We start from the raw sequence: 20,552 nt of genomic DNA, 5'->3' as shown, positions 1-20,552 counted from the left end.
TATGGAAACAGTCTTGGGACAAGATAGATAGATAGATAGAACACTATGAAACCAACACCTAAAACATTATGAGAGACTGGAATTTACTATGAAACCATAGATTCCAAGTGAGCAAGGTAGAAGGTTGTTTGTATAAAGTTGAGATTAAACTTCACAAGAATTGTATTTAATGAAAATGTCTATAACTTGCATCATTTCTTTTCCTATCCCTACTGTCAGACTGACTGACTGATTTTCATTTCTCTTCTCTTTGGCAGGTCATGTAAAATATTTACCAGCAGTGAAAAATGTTAAGCTTGTGGAATGTAAGGTAAGCAAATTCTCTCTCTCTCTCTCTCTCTCTCTCTCTCTCTCTCTCTCTCTCTCTCTCTCTCTCTCTCTCTCTCTCTCTCTCTCTCTCTTCTCTCTCTCTTTCTCTCTCTCTCCCCTCTCTCTCTCCCCTCTCTCTCTCTCCCCTCTCTCTTTATCTCTTTCTCCCACCCATCCCTCCTTGTCAAAATACATTCAAGTGGAGATATTCATAAACCTACTGGCTTAGAGATGATGGTATACTGACAGCCAGAATTGAACCTGGTTGATGCTGAGACCATTGTATTTATGCTGCTGCAATTTATATTCCATTACTTAACCCTTTGCTTATTTTGAGTATTACATGTGATATCATGACATATTTCCCTGGTGTCCATGCATCATGTATGATACATATTCCAAAAAAGCGGCGAGCTGGCAGAAATGTTAGTATGCCGGACGAAATGCTTTGTGGTTTTTCGTCCGCTGCTGCGTTCTGAGTTCAAATTCCGCCGAGGTTGACTTTGCCTTTCATCCTTTCGGGATCGATAAATTAAGTACCAGTTATGCACTGGGGTTGATGTAATTGACTTAACCCGTTTGTCTGTCCTTGTTTGGCCCCTTGTGGGTAGTAAAGAAATAGATACATATTCCCAAATTTTTCAACCACCAGTGTATAAAGACACATTTTGAATAGCATTTACCAATGTCACACTAAAAATGTCTCTCCTGTGTATCACCTGTAATACACAGGACATATTTCTGAGGCATCATTTATAAAGCACATTCCCAGTTTTTTTTTTCATCACAGAAGTAACTTGGAATTTATGAAAGGAAAGGTTTGTATTACACAATGTATGAAACAAGGACTTAGAGTGAAAACAAACATGAATGTTTAGGACAAAGTTATGAAGCTACTTTGGACAGGCAAATTTTTAAAATATTGCCTTGTATATTATGTACTTAACTCAAAATACCAAGTATTCCTATCAGTCCTCCTACTGTTACTCTTGCTTCTCACTCTGTATAGACATGGATGAGCAAGCAAAGGTGTTGAGTTGTGAGGTCCCTTTAGTTACAAGGGTATCATTGCCTCATTAGTGCTGGTCTCATGAGAAACATGCCCAGTACACTCTGTAGAGTGGCTAGTGCTGGGAAGGGCATCCAGCCAAAATAAAGTGTGAATAAGATAAAGTACCCCTGATTCCTTGAGGTGAACAAACCTACCCAGTCTATGCCAGCATGAACAGTGAACATATAACAATTGAGGAGGTGGGGGAATATCTGATCTGTTTCTTATAATATATCATAACAAATATGAATGTAACTCTATTTCAGCCTATACAGCAGTGTGTGTGTGTGTGTGTGTGTTGGTAGCATGTAAGTAATTCACTTGAGGTTAACCAGAAGATATACATTCCATTACCATCTGGCTCCACATTTTTTTCTCCTTTTTCATTTTTTGTGTTTCTGTTTATGATCTGAAATGACTTTGAACATTTCAACAGTCAATAATGCCAGCTGTATTGCTAACTTTTTACACATCAACCAAGTGTTGCTATTCTCACAATTCAAATACTGGAAAGATTCTTTCTTTGTTGCCACCTACCTTCAAGTCTTCCTCATTCATATATATATATATATATATATATATCGAGAGAGAGAGAGTTGTTGAGTTGTTAAATATATCTATATTACATACAGTTTCGGCTAAATCCTATAGATATTTTCTCTCTATTATAGAGTAGCATACAATGTTGTAGTTTAGCCCAAGACCAGCCCTAATGATTCTGAAGGCCCATGATGAAAGTTAATGAAATTGCAGCTGTCCCAAATTCCTCCCTACCAAGGCAATGTAATTAGGGCTATATTATGTAATATATCGTTCCTTTTTTAAGATGGTAGTTTAATTTTAAAATAGTTTGGCTGCTAATTCTTGCTGATCAACCAACAAAGCTCCTTTATTTATCTCTATATATATATATATATATATATATATATATATGAGAGTTTGTGTGTGTGCGCGCATATGTTCCTTATGCATTCGAAAACTGAGTTGCTGATTTTGACGTATGGGGTATCAAAAGATTCAGTCATCTTTTGGCTACCAAATAAACTTCATTTTCATTTACATATCTTCTACATTATCTCAACAACTAGCTATAGCTATTTGAAAGACACAGCTTTACAACGACCAGGTTTCATTAGAAAGTGAAAATAGTTTCACACTTTCAATTTGAACCAAAATTACTAAGTGTCACATTACGAGATTGATGATGTGTTGATAATGGAAGTGATGTTTCTCCGAATTAGTCATTCATTGAACGACATCCATTTCTCTACATGTTATGAAGAAATATAGTCATGCACACGTACATACGTAAAAGATGGATGCATATGTATGTGTATATGAAAGATAATGTGTGTGTCAGAGAGAGAGAGAGAGAGCGCTTGAGTGCCACTTACAAATAACATGCAAAAAATACATGCATGACAGCACACACCTTCACTCACTCACTCGCTCACACACTCACATTTGATATACATGTATATCTTTCACTTTCTCCTCTCACTTCAAAGTAAATGTTGCCTTTTTCACCTCCTCTTTTTTCATTTCTGCTCTCTTCAAAGCATAAAGAAATTAAAATAATTTACAGATATTAACAAACAATCATATGATCCCATATTATCGAGTTGACAACTTTGCTGCTTCAAACAAAAGAATACCATAAAATAACTTCTTTTAGCGTGTGCGCGTACACATACACACACTCACACACTCTCTAGGTAAAACTTCTGTACGAATTGAGTTATTTCTTGATGTGTGCACGTGCAAAATTACAGCTCAAATCCAACTGAGATGACCTTTTTCTATTCTGTAATTTGCGTTTGTGATGAGCATATTTAAAAACCTGATCTTTGATATAAACTTAAAAAGAAGTTTTTCTAGAAATCCTGCCCATTACCTGTTGTTTCTAGGATGCCTGAGGTGAAATTTGCCCCCCCCCCCACCATTTTTTCCCCCCTGAATTTCTTCCGATTCTTATGTTTTCAATACAGGAGATTGGGATATCGCCCAAAAAACACATTCTCAATATTTTAATTTTCTCCCTCCCCATCCCAATTTCTTAATTTTTTAAACTTTTTTCCAAATTTTTTACATGGTAATCCATGGAGGAAAAAAAAAACAGTGTGTACGAATTTACTTCCTTCTTTCTTAAAGAAACACTAAAATATCCTTCCCATCACCTCACCACTTTCAAAACGCTACAAACTCCCAATGTTTCACTTTTAACTTTTTGGAAAGCGGGGAAGTTTCTTCAGAAATAATGTTGTTTACCTGTTGTTTCTAGCATGTCAGGTTTTCTAGTGGTGGTCTGGTATTTTTTGCATCTGCTATTTTAGTACAATTCTACACATCTGTGAAACATCAGACGAAAGTGAAACATTGGGAGGTTTTAGCTTTTTGAAAGCAGGTAGGTGATGGGTGGGCAAGGTGGGGGGGAAGAGGTATTGAGTGTTTCTTTAAGAAAAACTAAACTTGAAAAATAAAAAAAATGTATTTCCCAGATTTGTAATCTCTGTATTTTTCTGCATTGATAAAAAAAAAAAAAAATTCAAAAAAATTAACAAGTTAAGAAATTGCAGTGGGGACTGGGGGGAAATTTAAATTTTGAAAATGTGATTTCGGGGCAAAATCACATTAACCCCCTTTTATACGATGAAACAATACATGGCTTGTGATTCTTCTTAAGAACAGAAAGCATTTTCATGCAAATTGTGCCCCACCACTTCACTTTTAAACATACTATAACTTCCATTACACCAGTAATCCAGTTCACTATATGTCAGCTGTGCCGATTCTGCCCATAAGAAAGGAACAAATAATATCTTGTTTCAGTCATTTGACTGTGGCCATGCTGGGATACTGCCTGTAAGAGTTTGTCAAAGAAATTGACCCCAGGACTTAAATTTTTTAGCCTAGTACTTATTTTATTGGCCTCTTTTGCCAAAGCGCTAAGTTATGGAGATGTAAGCACACCAACACCAGTTATCAAGTGATGATGGTGGAGAACAAACATTGACAGAAATACATGCATGCACACACACACACACACACAGTGCAGTGAATAAATTATCAGCTAAATTATGCAAAAATCAAAATAACACTGACATCTCATTTTAACAGATATTTTTACCAAATGTCTTCATGCAATACCTGCCTGATAGGAAACTCAGACACTCCTATGTCCTTGGTGATGGATCTGATTGACTTGAGGGATCATTGTCAATCGTGGCGTCAATCTCACCAACAAATTCAGGAGTTCTTCAAGGAATGTGATTAGTTTCCTTCCAACTATCCGTTCCATGACTTTGGTGATGTATAAAGTCAGAGAGATAGGCCTATAGTTTTTGGCATCTGCTCTGCTTTTATCTTTATGGTTTGGGCATATTATTCCCTCCTTCAGCTTGCTTGGCAGTCTGCCATTTTCAAGAAAGCTCTGGAAGAGAATCTGGAGGGGGTTTTACCAGGGCATGCTTACACAATTTGAGGAAGAACCATCAGGAGCAGCAGTTGAATTTGTGTCTACCTCATCTATGACGAGTAGTATATCTTCGCTAATATCGATGTATTCCATTGTAACTGCCTCGCTGGTTATAGGTGAGGCAGCAAAGAAGTCCACTGGTTCGTTCACTTGTCTGTGCTCCATCGGGGTGGTAAAGACACTTTTGAACTGGTCATTCAGTATCTCACTGATCTTAGTTGGACTGTCTGTGAGGGAGCCATCCTTTTGGAAGAGAGGTCCTATCTTGCAGTGTACTGATGCTGTTTCTTTCACATAATGAAAGAAGACCTTTGGGTTTGACTTAATGTTTTTTATAACCCAGGCTTCTTTGTTTGCTCTTTCCCTCACATAGGATTGTTGCAGGCTGTTTTCAATCTCCATCAGTGTTGGTTTTAGGCAGGACCTTTCGCTACTTTTGGGATGTTGGTTGAGGCGATTTTTAACCTTCATCTGTTGTCTCGTGAGGATCTTTCTCTCCCTTGGAATCTTGTTCCTATTTGTTTTGGCCTTATGCTCTGGGACATATTTCTGCCATATGGCTTGCACAACAGACATAAAATATTCTAATTTCATGCTGATGTCTGGTGTGGAGAGACATTTCGGCCAGTCCTGTCTGAGGATCTCTTTTTGGATCGATTTCCAGTCTGCTTTGTGGAAATTCAGAGATTGGAGAGATTTGGGGTGCTTCCTTTAGGCTGTATGTCTCGCACTACTTTCGGCCCAAACATAGACAGCTCTATTATGTTGTGATCTGAGACTAATGTTGGTGTCACTTTCACATCATGAACAATGTTGATATCTATGTGTATATATATATACATATATACAGATATATATACATATAGATATGTATATAGGTGTATATATATATAGATAGATAGATAGATAATATATGTATGTATATATATATATGTGGAAGCACCCTGTTGGTTACGACAATGAGGGTTCCGGTTGATCCGAATCAACGGAACAGCCTGCTTGTGAAATTAACGTGTAAGTGGCTGAGCACTCCACAGACACGTGTACCCTTAACGTAGTTCTCGGGGATATTCAGCGTGACACAGAGAGTGACAAGGCCGGCCCTTTGAAATACAGGTACAACAGAAACAGGAAGTAAGAGTGAGACAAAGTTGTGGTGAAAGAGTACAGCAGGGATCACCACCATCCCCTGCTGGAGCCTCGTGGAGCTTTAGGTGTTTTCGCTCAATAAACACTCACAACGCCCGGTCTGGGAATCGATCCCGCGATCCTATGACCGCGAGTCCGCTGCCCTAACCACTGGGCCATTGCGCCTCCACTATGTCTCGCACTACTTTCGGCCCAAAGATAGACAGCTCTATTATGTTGTGATCTGAGACTAATGTTGGTGTCACTTTCACATGAACAATGTTGATATCTATGTGTATGTATATATATATATATATATATACATATATATACATATATACAGATATATATATACATATAGATATGTATATAGGTGTATATATATACAGATAGATATATATATATATATATATTATATATATATATATATATATGAGATGCCACTATGTAAGGTTGCTCAATAAAGAGAATGAATGAGAGAAAGATAGTCTGCTGAATGTCGACCCAACAGAGGGACCAGCTATCCGAATTGACAGTACCTTGATAGATAAAGCAATCAAGAGTATGAAGACAGGGAAAGTCCCCGGCCCATCAGGAATCACCACAGAGATGCTCAAAATATCTGGCAGTGTCAGCTATAGTCTAGTCACCCATATAGTCAACCAGGTGATACATGAAGGAGTCACACCCAATGACTGGTGTAGCAGCACCATAGTCAATTGCTACGAAGGTAAAGGTGATGCATTGGATACAAATGATTACAGAGGTATCAAGCTGTTGGATCAGGTAATGAAAGCCACAGAGCGGGATGTAGCCCAACTAATTAGGGAGAGGGTCAGCCTAGATGAGATGCAGTTTGGGTTTGTGCCAGGGAAAAGCACCACTGATGCTATATTTCTGGTAAGACAGCTGCAGGAGAAATACCTAGCCAAAGATAAACCCCTACACCTGGCTTTCATTGACATGGAGAAAGCCTTTGACAGGGTCCCCTGATCCCTTATCTGGTGGTCAATGACGAAACTTGGGATAGATGAATGGTTAGTGAGGGCTGTGCAAGCCATGTACAGGGACACTGTCAGTAAGGTGAGGGTTGGCAATGAGTACAGTAAAGAATTCCAGGTAGAGGTAGGGGTCCACTAAGGTTCAGTCCTCAGCCCCCTCATATTTATCATAGTCCTCCAGGCAATAACAGAGGAATTCAAGACAGGATGACCCTGGGAGCTCCTCTATTCTGATGACCTTGCTCTTATTGCTGAGTCACTATCACCAGAGAAAACGTTTCAGGTGTGGAAGCAAGGATTAGAATTGAAGGGCCTTAGAGTCAACCTAGCTAAAACCAAAGTCTTAATAAGTAGGAAGGCAGACAAACCATAAATCCCTTCAGGTAGATGACCCTGCTCGATCTGTAGAAAAAGCGTAGGTAGAAACTCTATAAACTGTACCTAGTGCAAGCTATGGACACATAAGAGGTGCAGCAATATCAAAGGTTGGCTAACTGGGAAGATAGTTTTTGTATGTGGCAAATGTTCAGGAGCAATAAACATGGGAGGTGTGCAGAGAACAACTTCTGGCACATTCCAGGGAGAAAAACTAGAAGTAGTTGAAAACTTCTGTTACCAAGGTGACCAAGTCAGTAGCGGGGTGGATGCTCTGAAAGTGTAGCTGCTAGAATAAGAATAGCCTGGGCCATGTTCATAGCGCTCCTACCTCTGCTGGTGACAAAGGGCCTCTTACTCAGAGTAAAACGTAGACTGTATGACGCATGTGTACGAACAGCCATGCTACATGCTGAGGACATGCGTAAGCTTGCAAGGAATGAAACCAGTATGTTCCGCTGGATGTGTATTGTCAGTGTGCATACATGACAGAGTGTAATGCCTTGAGAGAAAAGTTGGACTTAAGAAGCATCAGATGTGGTGTGCAAGAGAGACGACTGAATATATGACAGGCTTCTTTCAGTTTCTGCCTACCAAATCCACTCAGAAGACCTTAGTTGGCTCGAGACTATAGAAGACACTTGCTAAAAGTACCATGCATTGGGAGTGGACCTGGAACCATGTTGTTGGGAAAGAAATTTCTTACTACACAGCCATGCCTATGTCTATGATAGCAACATTTTTTTTCGTCTTTTTGTTAATTTCAGAGTCTATTTGCCTTGCCTTACAGCAACCCATCATCAATTGTTTCCCATTTTCTAGCTATAAAGGCCAAGGAACAAATAGTGATGTGGTTAAATAGACATGAAATGTTAAAAAAAAACATTTTTCAAGAACATTTGGCATTTAACTACTGTTTTCACTGCTGTCTCATTTTCACACAGAAGCAGTGATGGTGGAAAGAATGGTTGAGAAGGGCTTTATTTCAACTACTGTAAATACGAGTTAACATGGCTACATTAATGTTCCTCTTTCTCCTCCACAGTACAACTATAGTATTTATAGCTATGACACAATAGTCAAACTATGGGGACTAACAACTAAAAGAGTAAACAATATTGAATTTCATCATAACATTGAATAAGATTTCAGAATTCACAAAACACGCCAAGGAATTATTTAAGAAGAACTCCATGAACTGAAGTAATATGGTTCACAGAAAATTGTGTTTGTGGTTGTAGACTAGAGTACTATTTTAAGTACATACAGTATAGACTAGAGTACTATTTGAAGTAAGTACAGTATGGACTAGAGTATGACTTGAAGTACAGAGAGGAAAGGCTAGAATATTATTTAAAGTATAGTGGTATAATGTTAACCCTTTAACATTTAAACCAGCCATATCTGGCACAAATATTCTCTCTGTTTTATGTTCAAACTGGCAAGATCCAGCCTCTCACACCTACCCTACAATGTCAGGCTACAAATAAATCTCAAAGCTATGAGATAACATAGGATTAATTTTATAAAATGTGCATATATAAGTATAACGTTTGACAAAGTAATCTGAAAGCTAAAGGGTTAAAGTACAGATGATATAGACTAGAGTACTATTTGAAGTACATCAAGCAGATGTAGGCTCCTAGTAAGGTGAATCCATTATGTGATAGGAATTATAGTTCTGGTTCATACTTCATTCAGAGAAACTGTTCTACCTTGTCTTTTGTAAGAATGCTTAAATGGGGCGGGGATTCAAAAGCCTCCCCACCACACTCAGAATTTAAAACATGCTGATAAGATTTTAGATTATGATTAATTTATGTAAATCAAATGTCATTATACAATACAAATTTACATTGCTGTACATATAACTTAAAAGACATTTTGGTTTAATTGAGCATTAAAATGGCTCGTTCATTCAGTGTTGTTTGTTTCCAATTTTCCACTTAAAAAAAACATGTCTGGGTTTTGGTGTCAAGAAGAGAGTCCTGCTTTAAAATGTTCTGCCCCAACAAACTTTCACCTGACTCATTTAAGGCTTTAAAAAGTAGATGTTAAAACAATGACACACACAAATATATAAATAGATATATATTACTGAAAATGAAGTAAATTTCAAAAACAGAATAACTGTGAAAACAGTCTAGAAAATTGGATAAATACCCCTAGAAGTCAGTAAAAAGTTGCCAGCAGGTAGCTCACAGCTATCCCACATTTGAAAGTTACTTTATTTCTCTAAAATACCAACCCACACTTCTAAGTTTGTGTGTGTGTATATATATATATATACACACACACACACACTCACATATACACAAACACACATTAAATCTTTGTTTCTTGAAGATTAAATTTAAGATTAGCAAGTGTCAAGATGATACTCATTTATTTTGAAAATTATTTTAAAATATTGTATCACATTACTTCAGATATTTATAATGTGATTCAAGTGAGTATATCTTAGTTTTATATTTAATTTCATTTAGTTTTCTTTTTATTTATGATTATTTCTAGTCAGCGGCCCTGGCAACGATCACGCTCGGAATGTGCTTTTAACGCTCCACTGGCACAGGTGCCAGTCAGGCGGTGCTCATTGGCCACGTCAGTGAATTTGATTTTGATGGTGATTTCACAGCCCCAACAGGTCTTCGCAAGCAACGCATAAGTAGGCTGGTTACACTGCTGGCATAGGCCACGGGTTATGGTCTCACTTGGCTTGCCAGGTCTTCTCAAGCACAGCATATTTCCAAAGGTCATGGTCACTAGTCATTGCCTCTGTGAGGCTCAATGTTCAAAGGTCGTTCTTCACCACCTCATCCCAGGTCTTCCTGGGTCTACCTCTTCCACAGATTCCCTCAACTGCTAGAGTGTGACACTTTTTCACATAGCTGTCCTCATCTATTTGCACTATTATGTAAATAGAGGAATTTATCTGTAATATAATATGTGACAATTGTACGATTCCATAATAAAACTCAGAGTTTTGTATGTTGGGGCGGAAATCTGCTCCGGCATCTCGTCAGTTATCAAAGCAATCAAAAAATGCTATGAAAATGACCGTTAAACAAAGGGAAATTACTATATAAATAGGCATTATTAAGACAAACAAAGGAGCTATTAGAATGACTGTTAAACAAAAGGAAAAAATCCAAAGAGGTAAAAGTAAAAAAGTAAACTCCTCATAGAATGCATGCATGTACATACACGTGTGCATGCACACCCACGTACATGTGCCTATATGCATATGCTCACTCTCACTCATGTGAAACATACATGCACACCTACACACACGCATATATGTGTACATATATATGCAGCCATACACATATACATATATGCACACACATGTACACATACCCATATGTGCACAATTCATACCCACATCTAAATATGCACATGCTACATATGCATATGCTTACTCACACTCGCGTGAAACACATGCATGTACAACCACATGTATATGCAACCATACACAGGTACACATACATACCCGCACGCACATGCACAAGAAAAATGCAGGCTGAAAGGTAATATACAGAAAAAAATATGTAAAAAATGTATATAAAAATATAGAGAGAGATAAAATGCAATATAAAAAGCAGGTTCTATCTGTGATCTTGTGGGGGGACCAAAAATGTAACAAATATTTAGCCATATGTGGACATGATCCAAAAAGTTTAGTTCTTGAATTTAGACATGTAGCGGGGTCTAAGCTGCCTTTCCAGATAAGCCATCTTTCCATATCACAAAGACCACATTTTCCACTGCCGTTGGTGTAAGGCTTACACTTGGCTAAGATCTTCCAATGGATGTTGTAGTTGACACCTTTTTCTTTTAAGGACCATATATGACTGGATAATTTGGTTTTTCTTTTATCCCAGTGTCTGAAGTTCGAGGTGTGATTGTTGAACCTGGCTTTAAAATAACCTTCTGTGAGACCCACATATTTCTTTGACGAAACTATGTCCTTAGTGGTTGTAGAGTCTACGGTGGCTTCATAAATGATGGTCTCGAACATGCAAGCTCCATTTAGTGGGCACAAATTTTTTGTCCCTGCATGAATAGCTGGTTTTATTTTGTGTGTTGTGTGCGATAATATTTTAAAAATTAGTAGTTGAGCTAAAACTGATTTTTAAGTTATGTCTATTGAAGAGATTTCTGTATCTATGATAGATTGGAAAATATCTATCTGTAAGTGCTAAGAAATATTTACCTACATTAAAGTTCACTTCGGGGGAGTAAGGGGGTGTGAACCAGATAGTGGTTTGGTTTGATGCTCTTATGGTTACTGTATTGAAAGTGTTTTGCATAGGATATGTGCAGTGACAAGTAGTGCAATTTTCTGTATGTTATATATATTTGTAAGTCCTGGTATTTTTATTATGTATTTGTATGAATATTTTTTTATCATGCCTAATGCGCCTACTATGATAGGAATTGTTTCTGTTTTTGGATTCTACGTTTGAGTTACCTTTACTTCCAGGTCTTTGTATTTTGAAAGTTTCTCCATTTCTTTTAGAGAAACATTGTCATCTGCTGGTATTGATACTTCAATTAGAAAGCATTTTTTTTCTTCATGATCTCCGACAACTATATCGAGCCTATTGGCCTTAATTTCTCTATCTGTGTGTATTGGCATTTTTATTATTATTATTATTATTATTATTTGTTCAGTTGGTCATTTCTGTTTCCTCAGGTTTCACTCCCAAACAAGAATAATTCAAACAAAAACTGACTGCCAACAAGCCACTCACATAATTTCCAACAATAACCATTACAAACCTCCACTATTTTAGTAATTTTTTATTTACTAATCAAAAATAATCCCTGACATATTACCATAACTGTAGTTGTTATGAAGGAGTAAAATGACTTGTTGATATTTTCAGTGTACTGGATTGTGGCATTTTTTTCAAATGGTTAAACAATTGAGTGACTATTATATTTAAATGTGAGAAAGCCAGATATTTTGAGGATTCTTTTATCATAAACAACAACTTTGATGATGCTGTAGGAGAATGGAAATACTAACCCTTTTAATACCAACCTGTCCATGTTCACTAACCCTGGGTCTATGATACAAATTAATACTTTAAAATGACCTGAATTAAAAACTTTCAAATTTTCATTATTTGTTCCAGTTTAATAATGACAATTATTTTAATAAATTCTTCATTTTAAAAATTAATTGAAATAAAGGCAATATATTTCCACAAAAATACAATAATAAAAGGTTTAAACCCTTTTGTGACTCTGTTTCAAAGTGTAGAAAACTTCCTTCTGTCCATTACTGTAGCTGGGCAGGACTTTATAAGTTTTATGTTGTGTTTTGGAGAGTGAGGGTAAAATTCTACCTTTGTCACTGCTGTAAAATCATTGATTTGATTAAATATTAATTACTTAATTATTTTGAAAGTTTAGTAAAATAATTTTATTAAGCTAGAGTTTGAGACACAAATATTTGACTCAATATTATGGAGATTATCCTTCATGCAATTCTGTGATTTTGGTTGAATACATGAGTACATGAGGTTTAAGATAATTTGGTACAATCTAAACCATAGAAAATGTTAAACTGGGTGTTATAAAGAAATGGTAATGCTCAATGGAAACTGTGCTTTTCTTTGGAAATAGTAATTCCTGGTTGTCATGTCAGAAAATATCACACCAATTATATTACTAATAATCTTTGGTTATATACAAACTTAGTTTCATATCATCATCATAGTCATTTTCATTAATATCACTAAAGCCACAACTATCTTGATCATAATTACATCAGAGGAACTTCAGTTGCTAGGAACATGAAGTACCTGGGACATAAACCAATTTATGTAAGGTGTGTGTGTGTGTGTGTGTGAGAGAGAGAGAGACAGAGAGGCCTAAGATATGTCTTGTGAACAGAAACTATTTAATCTAAATATTTTTAAAACCTATTTTAGTTCCTGATAATGTACATGTATAAAAATGTTAATGAAACTTTAATATCTTTGTTCTAATTATTTTCATTTTATTTTTATTTTATAGGTTTGAAACCCCTACTAAGAACTGTTTAGTTTGAGCCTATTCTAATGGGGAAGTGCTTGTCTTGTTGTGAGCCAGTTAACTCCAGTTCTAATTCTTCCTGTGATGACAACCTTAGTGGACTTGCTGTTGGTGGGGGTGACAACACTAAAAGCCAAGAAATCAGTCAAGCGAAGGAAGCTAAACGTTCACAAACCTCAAGCGCTAACTACAAATCTCAGCTTAGCAGCTCGAGCAAAGCATCAAATCCTTCTTCAGCTGAAGCGTCGGGCAAGAAAATGTTTCCCACCTACTCCAAAATCCCACCCATTAAAAAACAAGCCAATGGAGACAGCAAACGTTTGTCGTTGCTCTGCCGAGATTACTCTGAGCAGGATATTCATAACTTGTTTGAAGCTTACCGTGATATTAGCCATGATATGATTCTTGCCGAAGGAATTGAAACATTTTGTAAGGACCTGGATGTAAAACCTGAAGAATTTATTGTATTGATTTTAGCCTGGAAATTCCAGGCTGCAACAATGTGCTGCTTTACAAGAGAGGAGTTTGTTCAAGGTTGTAAATGTCTCAAAGTTGATTCTGTCAAAGGGATTCGCTCTAAATTTAATGACCTTCTCTTAGAAGTTCAAAACAAGCAGAATTTTCGAGATTTCTATCGATGGACGTACAAATTTGGGCTAGAATCTGGGCAAAGGACTTTGCCAATAGATATGGCTATAATTCTTTGGAAACTTATATTCACTCGGACAGAACCTCCAATCCTTAAACATTGGCTAGATTTCCTTGCCAAGCATCCTGACATCAGAGGCATTCCAAAAGACACCTGGGACATGTTTTTAAATTTCACTGAACAAGTTGGGGATGACCTATCTGCATATGACGACACAGAAGCTTGGCCAAGTCTCTTTGATGACTTTGTCGAGTATGAAAACGATTTCAGAAATCAGAATGTGAAAACTGACTGAGTGTTCTTTCTATCTAGTCAATAGAATGATAAACTCTCCCCAAACACCCCACCCCCACTCCAATTACTATGTTTCATCACATGTTGCTATTTTTAGCTTCAAAACTGAGTTAAGAATAGTATTTAATTTTTTCTGCAAATTAAATACACAAATGGAACAAAATATCTGTGTATAAAGGAACTTTAGTCAAAAGATGATGTTTTTTCATATTGGAAGAATATTACATTTTAGATTGTTTCTTTCTGAACCTGAAGCCAAATTGTATCTCTGCTTTTTCTTCAAGTGAAATGGTAATTGGTACTTTATTTAAAAGGTCAGTGTGTGACATAGTTGGGCTTAAAATAAAGGGGGACTGTGTCAGTTGTCAACACCAAAGTGCACTTCCCCTCATTGGTGCATTTTTTCTCCCTCTCCTCTATCCTCTTTCTCTGCTCCCCTCCCATAAATTCTTTCTGTCTCTGCACAAATTTGTTTCCAGTTTTGCATTGTCCAAATTATTTATTAGCAAATTAATGTCTTACGACAACATAATTCTGAGAACTAAATGACTTCCACCTCTGTTTCTTCTCTCTGTCAGAGTTGTGTGTGTGTGTGTCTATGCATATCTGCGCATGTACGTATGCAGGGTCTGTGTCTTCTTTCAACTAGCACAGACACTTCTCCCAGATTCTTTTAGCTGTGGTCTGATGAGTTGTCTCGCTATGACTAATCTCTCTCCCTGCTCTCTCAAAAATTTTTGCCTTTCCAGGCATATTCCCCCAATCCAATTTTTACTTTGGACTAAACTGTTTTCAAATTTTCTTTACTATTCTTATAAAATATTGAGAATTTGTTAGCCGTCCGCCATCAAATCTTCAAATACACAATATAATTTTTCAAATTATCATTTGTATTTATTTTCATTTACCTTTTTTATTGTTGTTTTAAATATCCAAATAAAATTCCTAAATGCCCTTTACTTTCGTAAATCTACTCCTCCCATTTAAAAATAAAGGGTTACTCCATAAATTAGAAAGGCCCTACTTTTCTCCCAAACCTTTCGTTATTGAAATACATCTTTCATGATTTATCAAACAACTAGTATCATCTTCATCTTCATTAAAGTGAATCCCTACATCATCATCATCATCAACATTATCATCATCAATTTAGGAAATCATTTCCTACATTAATGTAGAATTCTTTGGGTACTTTCTGATTTATATTTTAATAGTAAAACAGTAAGATCTCCTGTTCTTTCAGCCATGGCAGCAATATTAGAATATAGAGGGGATCTTCTTACAGATTCCTGATCAACAGGCTGCTCCAAGCACTAGTATGCTGCTCTCACTTATATTGGTCCTTGCCCAGTGTGTGTGGACATTGTCATATGCTAGCAACAAATAGTTGGGGACAATGAGTGAGAGTTTAGCAGCATATGGTGAGGGAAGGAGCAGAGTGGATCAGTTAGGCCATCTTCAAATGCCCAACAGCTTTGTAACCTCTTATGATTACATGCACACACACACACGTGCACACATACATAACTATTGATATAAAAAGAAATTATGTATAAAACATGAATGACTATATCAAACTCAATAATTAGATTGTTATGTTCCGACACATAACATTGCAGTAAATCCAGTGGAAAAAGCTTATATTATAAATGGCTAAAATGATCATTATGAGCTATATATATTTAGAATAAAAAGCAGGAAAGCATAAATTTAACAGATAGTTTGGGATTTAATTACTTTCAACAGCTGTTTCATTAGGAATGAACATCATTAACTCCATAATTTTGAAATTTAGATACATAATTAATTTAAAGCAATGCTTATCCAAAATCATCAGAGATATGGTCTATGCTAATGATAGGCTGATGCTGGGATAAACATAGCTTCAGATTAATGATTTAATATATACTAATCGATTCTGCATCTTAATTATGTAAGTGTGGAATTAATGATGTTTATTTCTAATGAAACAGCTATTGAAAGTAATTAAATTATAAACTGTGAAATTTATGCTTTTCTACTTTTATTCCACACACACACACACACACACCACATACAACATGCTTAATATGTCAGAGCTAGCTCTAACATGCTACGATTCTTTGAAATTACTGTTCTTATATCCAAGATAACTAAGGACTGGCTTCATTTGTGGTCTGTTGGTTTGTGTTTTGGCACCAGCACCACACCATAATCACAGGCCACTTTCTAGCTTTCTTATTCACCAGATTGGCAATATTTCTTACTGTAATAAACACTGACAGACTCCAATATTTGGGTTTACTGTGACTCCTTTTCCAATCTAAAGTTGTGCAGGAGCTATGGCTTTTAATTATAGATTGTATAAGACTGTATGACTAGTAAGCCCTATCTAATTTTAGTTACTACTAATTGGATAAATAGAACAATAATAATATGACTATATATAATTAGTCAACCTATTACAGTAATAGTAATGAGAATACATTTTAAACAATTTGGACAAATGTTCTATACATTTCCAACCTTGGGTTTTTTTTCCTCTTTGGTCTGTCCCGATGTGACAATCTTCTTCAGTGGTTTCAACTAACCAGCAGGCTATTTCTGCAACAAGTCTCACAGCCTCATCATGGTTGCTGTTCAGATATTGGACTATGTTTATTTTGTTTTGTCTGGTTTTATTTATTTGTGTGGGTGGTTGTGTGTGTGTATGTATGCATGTGTGAGTATTTGTGTGCATGACCAAGCTTGTTTGCTCGAGTTAATTCAACTTTAGCCTCTTTGTCTCCACAGATGATACTTGGCCCACACAATAAAACATGTTACTTTGACATAACAATGAAATTTCCATTTGTCTTTTGTCTTTAATTCGATTTTTCTGTTTGATATGACTTATTTGTTTTTAAACTGTTCTTTAAGAAAACACCTGGGATATATTGTTGTATTTCAAAAATATCAGAGCATAAGATATAGGTGCAGGCATGGTTATGTGGTAAGATGTTTGCTTCTCAACCACATGGTTTCAGGTTCAGTCTTATTTGAGGCACCTTGGACAAGAGTCTTCTTACTATGTCCCCAGGTTAACCAAAATCTTGTGAGCAGACTTAATAGACAGAAACTGTAAGACGCCTGTCATATGTGTATATATGCATGTATATATGTGAATGTGTCGTCTGGCCATAGAGAAATATTACCTTGCTTGGAATGACATACGATCATCTGGTTAAAGAAAATCTACTTCAGTAAACTCCATCCAACCCATGCAAGCATGAAAAAGTGGATGTTAAAACAATGATGATGATGATGATGAGAAAGACATACTGAGTTCCATTTCTGTTTTATACCTGCTTTTCCATATTGACATGTTGTTGGGTAGTGATGGAAACTGTTGCTGTTGCCAACCCATGTAGTCATCGCTTATGATAGTCAGAGTTGTGAATTTATACACTAGGATACAAACGGTTATTAACCAAATCCACAAAAGACATATTATTGAGGCATTGTTTTACAGCTGGATGGTTTTCCTGTCACTAACCCTTACTTTTTTTTATTTTTCAAGGAAAGGACCTCTTATTCCACATGTCTTTGTAAATGCAAATCAGCTGACAATTTATTGACAAGGGAAATGTCAACAAACTTTACCAGTTGTAACTCAATGCTTTATTTGTATTAAGAACATAGAATGTAAACATTTGTGCACACATGACAGGCTTCGTACAGTTCCAGTTTATGAAATTCACTCATAAGATATTAGACAGCTCAGAATTAAAGAAATAAACAATTGCCCAAGGCAGCATACAGTAGGACTGAAAAGAGAGACAGTGTTAAGGAAGTGGGGGAAAGGAAAGTAGTATCAGGAGTTAGAGAGAGAGTGAGTGATAGAGCCAGTGGGGAGGGTTGAATAGAAGCAGTGCTACCCCATGTTATACATGGAGGGTTTAGAGTGGTACATAAAGGAAAAATAAAATGATGATGAGGGGCTAGGGTGTGTGTTCAAGTAAACATGTCCAGGAGAGTGTAGTGGCAGAAGAATCAGGGAAGATGGGTAAAGGTTAACCGGAGGACAATCTCACCACCACTACCACTCAAGCATCATGATTTGGGAGGAGAAAGGAGGGTTGGCAGGTTATAGGTGGTGAAGGTTTGGGACAAGGGATATGTTCTGTGTGTGTGTTTAATAGAAGGGAGAAAGTTTTAACTATAGAAATTTTAAGGATTTAACTATTTCTAAAAGTGGTACTAGTTTTGTAGAGTAATACATAATTTACACAACCAGATTAAGACAGATTAGAAACTAGTTTGAAACATGGTATACATACTTATAAGGTTTTGTAAATTAAAGGAACAAGAAATTTTTTTTGAAAACATGAGAACTATCTCAACCTTTTTATAGGGTCTCTTAATCAAATCGGACCATTCATCAATATTCATTCATCTGTCAAAGTTAACCATTTCATCTACACATGTATGTGCAGGTTGAGCAGACTTTTGAGGAAGATTGGCCATTGCCTCTGTATGAAAGTCTTTCTGTGCCACTAATTTTTGTCCAAGAGAAGGACTGCAACTTGGGCTTTGTACAGTTTGGTACTCAAGTTTTATCACAATACAACAATGGACTAGAGATTAGACTGATTATTAAATTAGATCATTGCAAATTGGATGACATTTTATTTTTGAAGAGATGATGATCTTTTAAAGGATGCTAGGGCCAACTTTCAAACACTTGAAATATCTGTAGAACCAATAGACTGGGATGAAAGTATCAGCTGAAATCTCAGTAAAAGCAGCAGAAAATACCAGTAAACACTTAGGGTTTTAACAAGGCAAAACACTATGCCCTTAGCCTACCATCCAGAAAATGCTTTAAGATAAATAGAACACATTATTTAGAAAGATAGTACTATTTTTCATTTGTTTTACATCCATATTTCCATACAGGCATGGGTTACATGTGTATATACTGAGGCATTATTTTACAATCAGAGGCCTTTCCTGTTGCTAGCATTTACTGACTTAAATAAGAGGTTCATATTACTGTTATTTGAATAAATATAGCAGATCTAGAAAGAATGGGCTTTAGCAATGCTTAATAAGTTCGTCCACCATTGTTGTTGATGACCAGGACATGTCATGGGAGAAAAAGATGGGTCCACATTGTGTCTATCTGTAGTCAATCAGACTGATGTGTACTCAGAAGGTTCTGCCACAAGTCAGGCACTGGTGGTCTGCTGGGAATGAAGGCAATGAGTTGTCTCTGGGCTTGTGCAGTTCATGTTTTCTTTGTGCTCCTGCTATCCTATTCTGTTTGTAGGAGATGGCACCTCTATTGGTACAGCTATGCCAGGCAGGGCAGTCCTGTGCTTGCATTGATTAGGTGTTGGGGTTGATCTGAAAACACTTCAGTGAGGCTTTGAATGTATCTTTGAAGTGGTTTTTCTGCCTACCTTGTGTGTGCTTGCCTTCTGCCAGTTCACTGTAAAACAGTCTTTTGGGTAGTCATGTATCAGGCTTTCAAACAAGGTTGCCTGCCCACCTGACCTGCACTCTCCTAAGTAGAGTGTAAGTGCCTAATACATAGATGAACACTTCTGTGTTAGAAAACATTAAGATTTAGTAACCTTTAAATATACAATAGTTCACCTATTGTTAGAGCTGTGTCTCTTATCTCAACTGCATTCTCTGTAAATTTATAAACTATCAGCTACATTGGCCATTTGTCCACAGCCATTTCATTCATTATGGGACAAAATATTTTCATACATTTGTTTTTCCACCATCTAAAGATTGGTTGAAATTCAGTTGATTTAGTTATACCCAAGTATATTATTGTTATTTGTTTTATATGTCTAAAAGGATAAAAGGCTAAGTTGACCTCAAACAGGATTAGAACTCAGATTGTAGTGAGACAAAGCTAAATATTATAATAAATTTAATAGAATATGGCTAAATGTTGCAAGTAATTTTGTGATCTAATGGCGGTGTATCAATTGTCTGCCAATAGACATCAAATTATTGGTTGGGTGTGGCAGAATAGATGTAAGCGAGACTTCAATGCTAGATTATTATGGAGCCATCAGTCGTACAAAACCTTTAACTTTTCAGCCACTCTGCTACTAAAACTGAATTTATGACATTAAAAGATCAAAAGAGTTGCATTGTTTAACATTTCACTTGGAAAATATTGTTTATTTATTATTTGGTTAACCTTTTCAAATACAGAGTGTTGCCTGAGTTTTTTGAAACTAA

General features: G+C 36.4%; 1 protein-coding gene and 1 long non-coding RNA gene across 10 annotated transcripts in view; both read left to right on the top strand.

The window, feature by feature from the left end:
• Positions 1–17,154, top strand: part of LOC118764822 — a 29,097-nt gene extending 11,943 nt beyond the window's left edge. For 2 of the 7 annotated variants that reach the window (XR_005000638.1, XR_005000636.1), the window contains one exon: positions 14,908–17,154. This is a non-coding gene — a long non-coding RNA (uncharacterized LOC118764822). Of the gene's footprint in view, positions 1–1,633; positions 1,658–13,178; positions 13,195–14,907 lie in introns of those variants that run through there. The other 5 variants (XR_005000637.1, XR_005000633.1, XR_005000634.1 and 2 more) reach the window with 5 other exon arrangements.
• Positions 1–20,552, top strand: part of LOC115215550 (DCN1-like protein 3) — a 116,353-nt gene that overhangs the window by 78,792 nt on the left and 17,009 nt on the right. The window contains exons 2-3 of one of the 3 annotated variants that reach the window (XM_029784743.2): positions 258–310; positions 13,367–17,154. In XM_029784743.2, the coding sequence (XP_029640603.1) occupies positions 13,411–14,328 (918 nt within the window). In that variant the 5' untranslated portion in view covers positions 258–310; positions 13,367–13,410 and the 3' untranslated portion in view covers positions 14,329–17,154. Of the gene's footprint in view, positions 1–251; positions 311–13,366; positions 17,155–20,552 lie in introns of those variants that run through there. The other 2 variants (XM_029784742.2, XR_005000632.1) reach the window with 2 other exon arrangements.

The sequence above is a fragment of the Octopus sinensis genome, linkage group LG9 (genome assembly GCF_006345805.1).
Source record: "Octopus sinensis linkage group LG9, ASM634580v1, whole genome shotgun sequence".
Lineage (NCBI taxonomy): Eukaryota > Metazoa > Mollusca > Cephalopoda > Octopoda > Octopodidae > Octopus > Octopus sinensis.
Note: the sequence above shows the minus strand (reverse complement) of the source record. Positions and strands in the feature narration are given on the sequence as shown.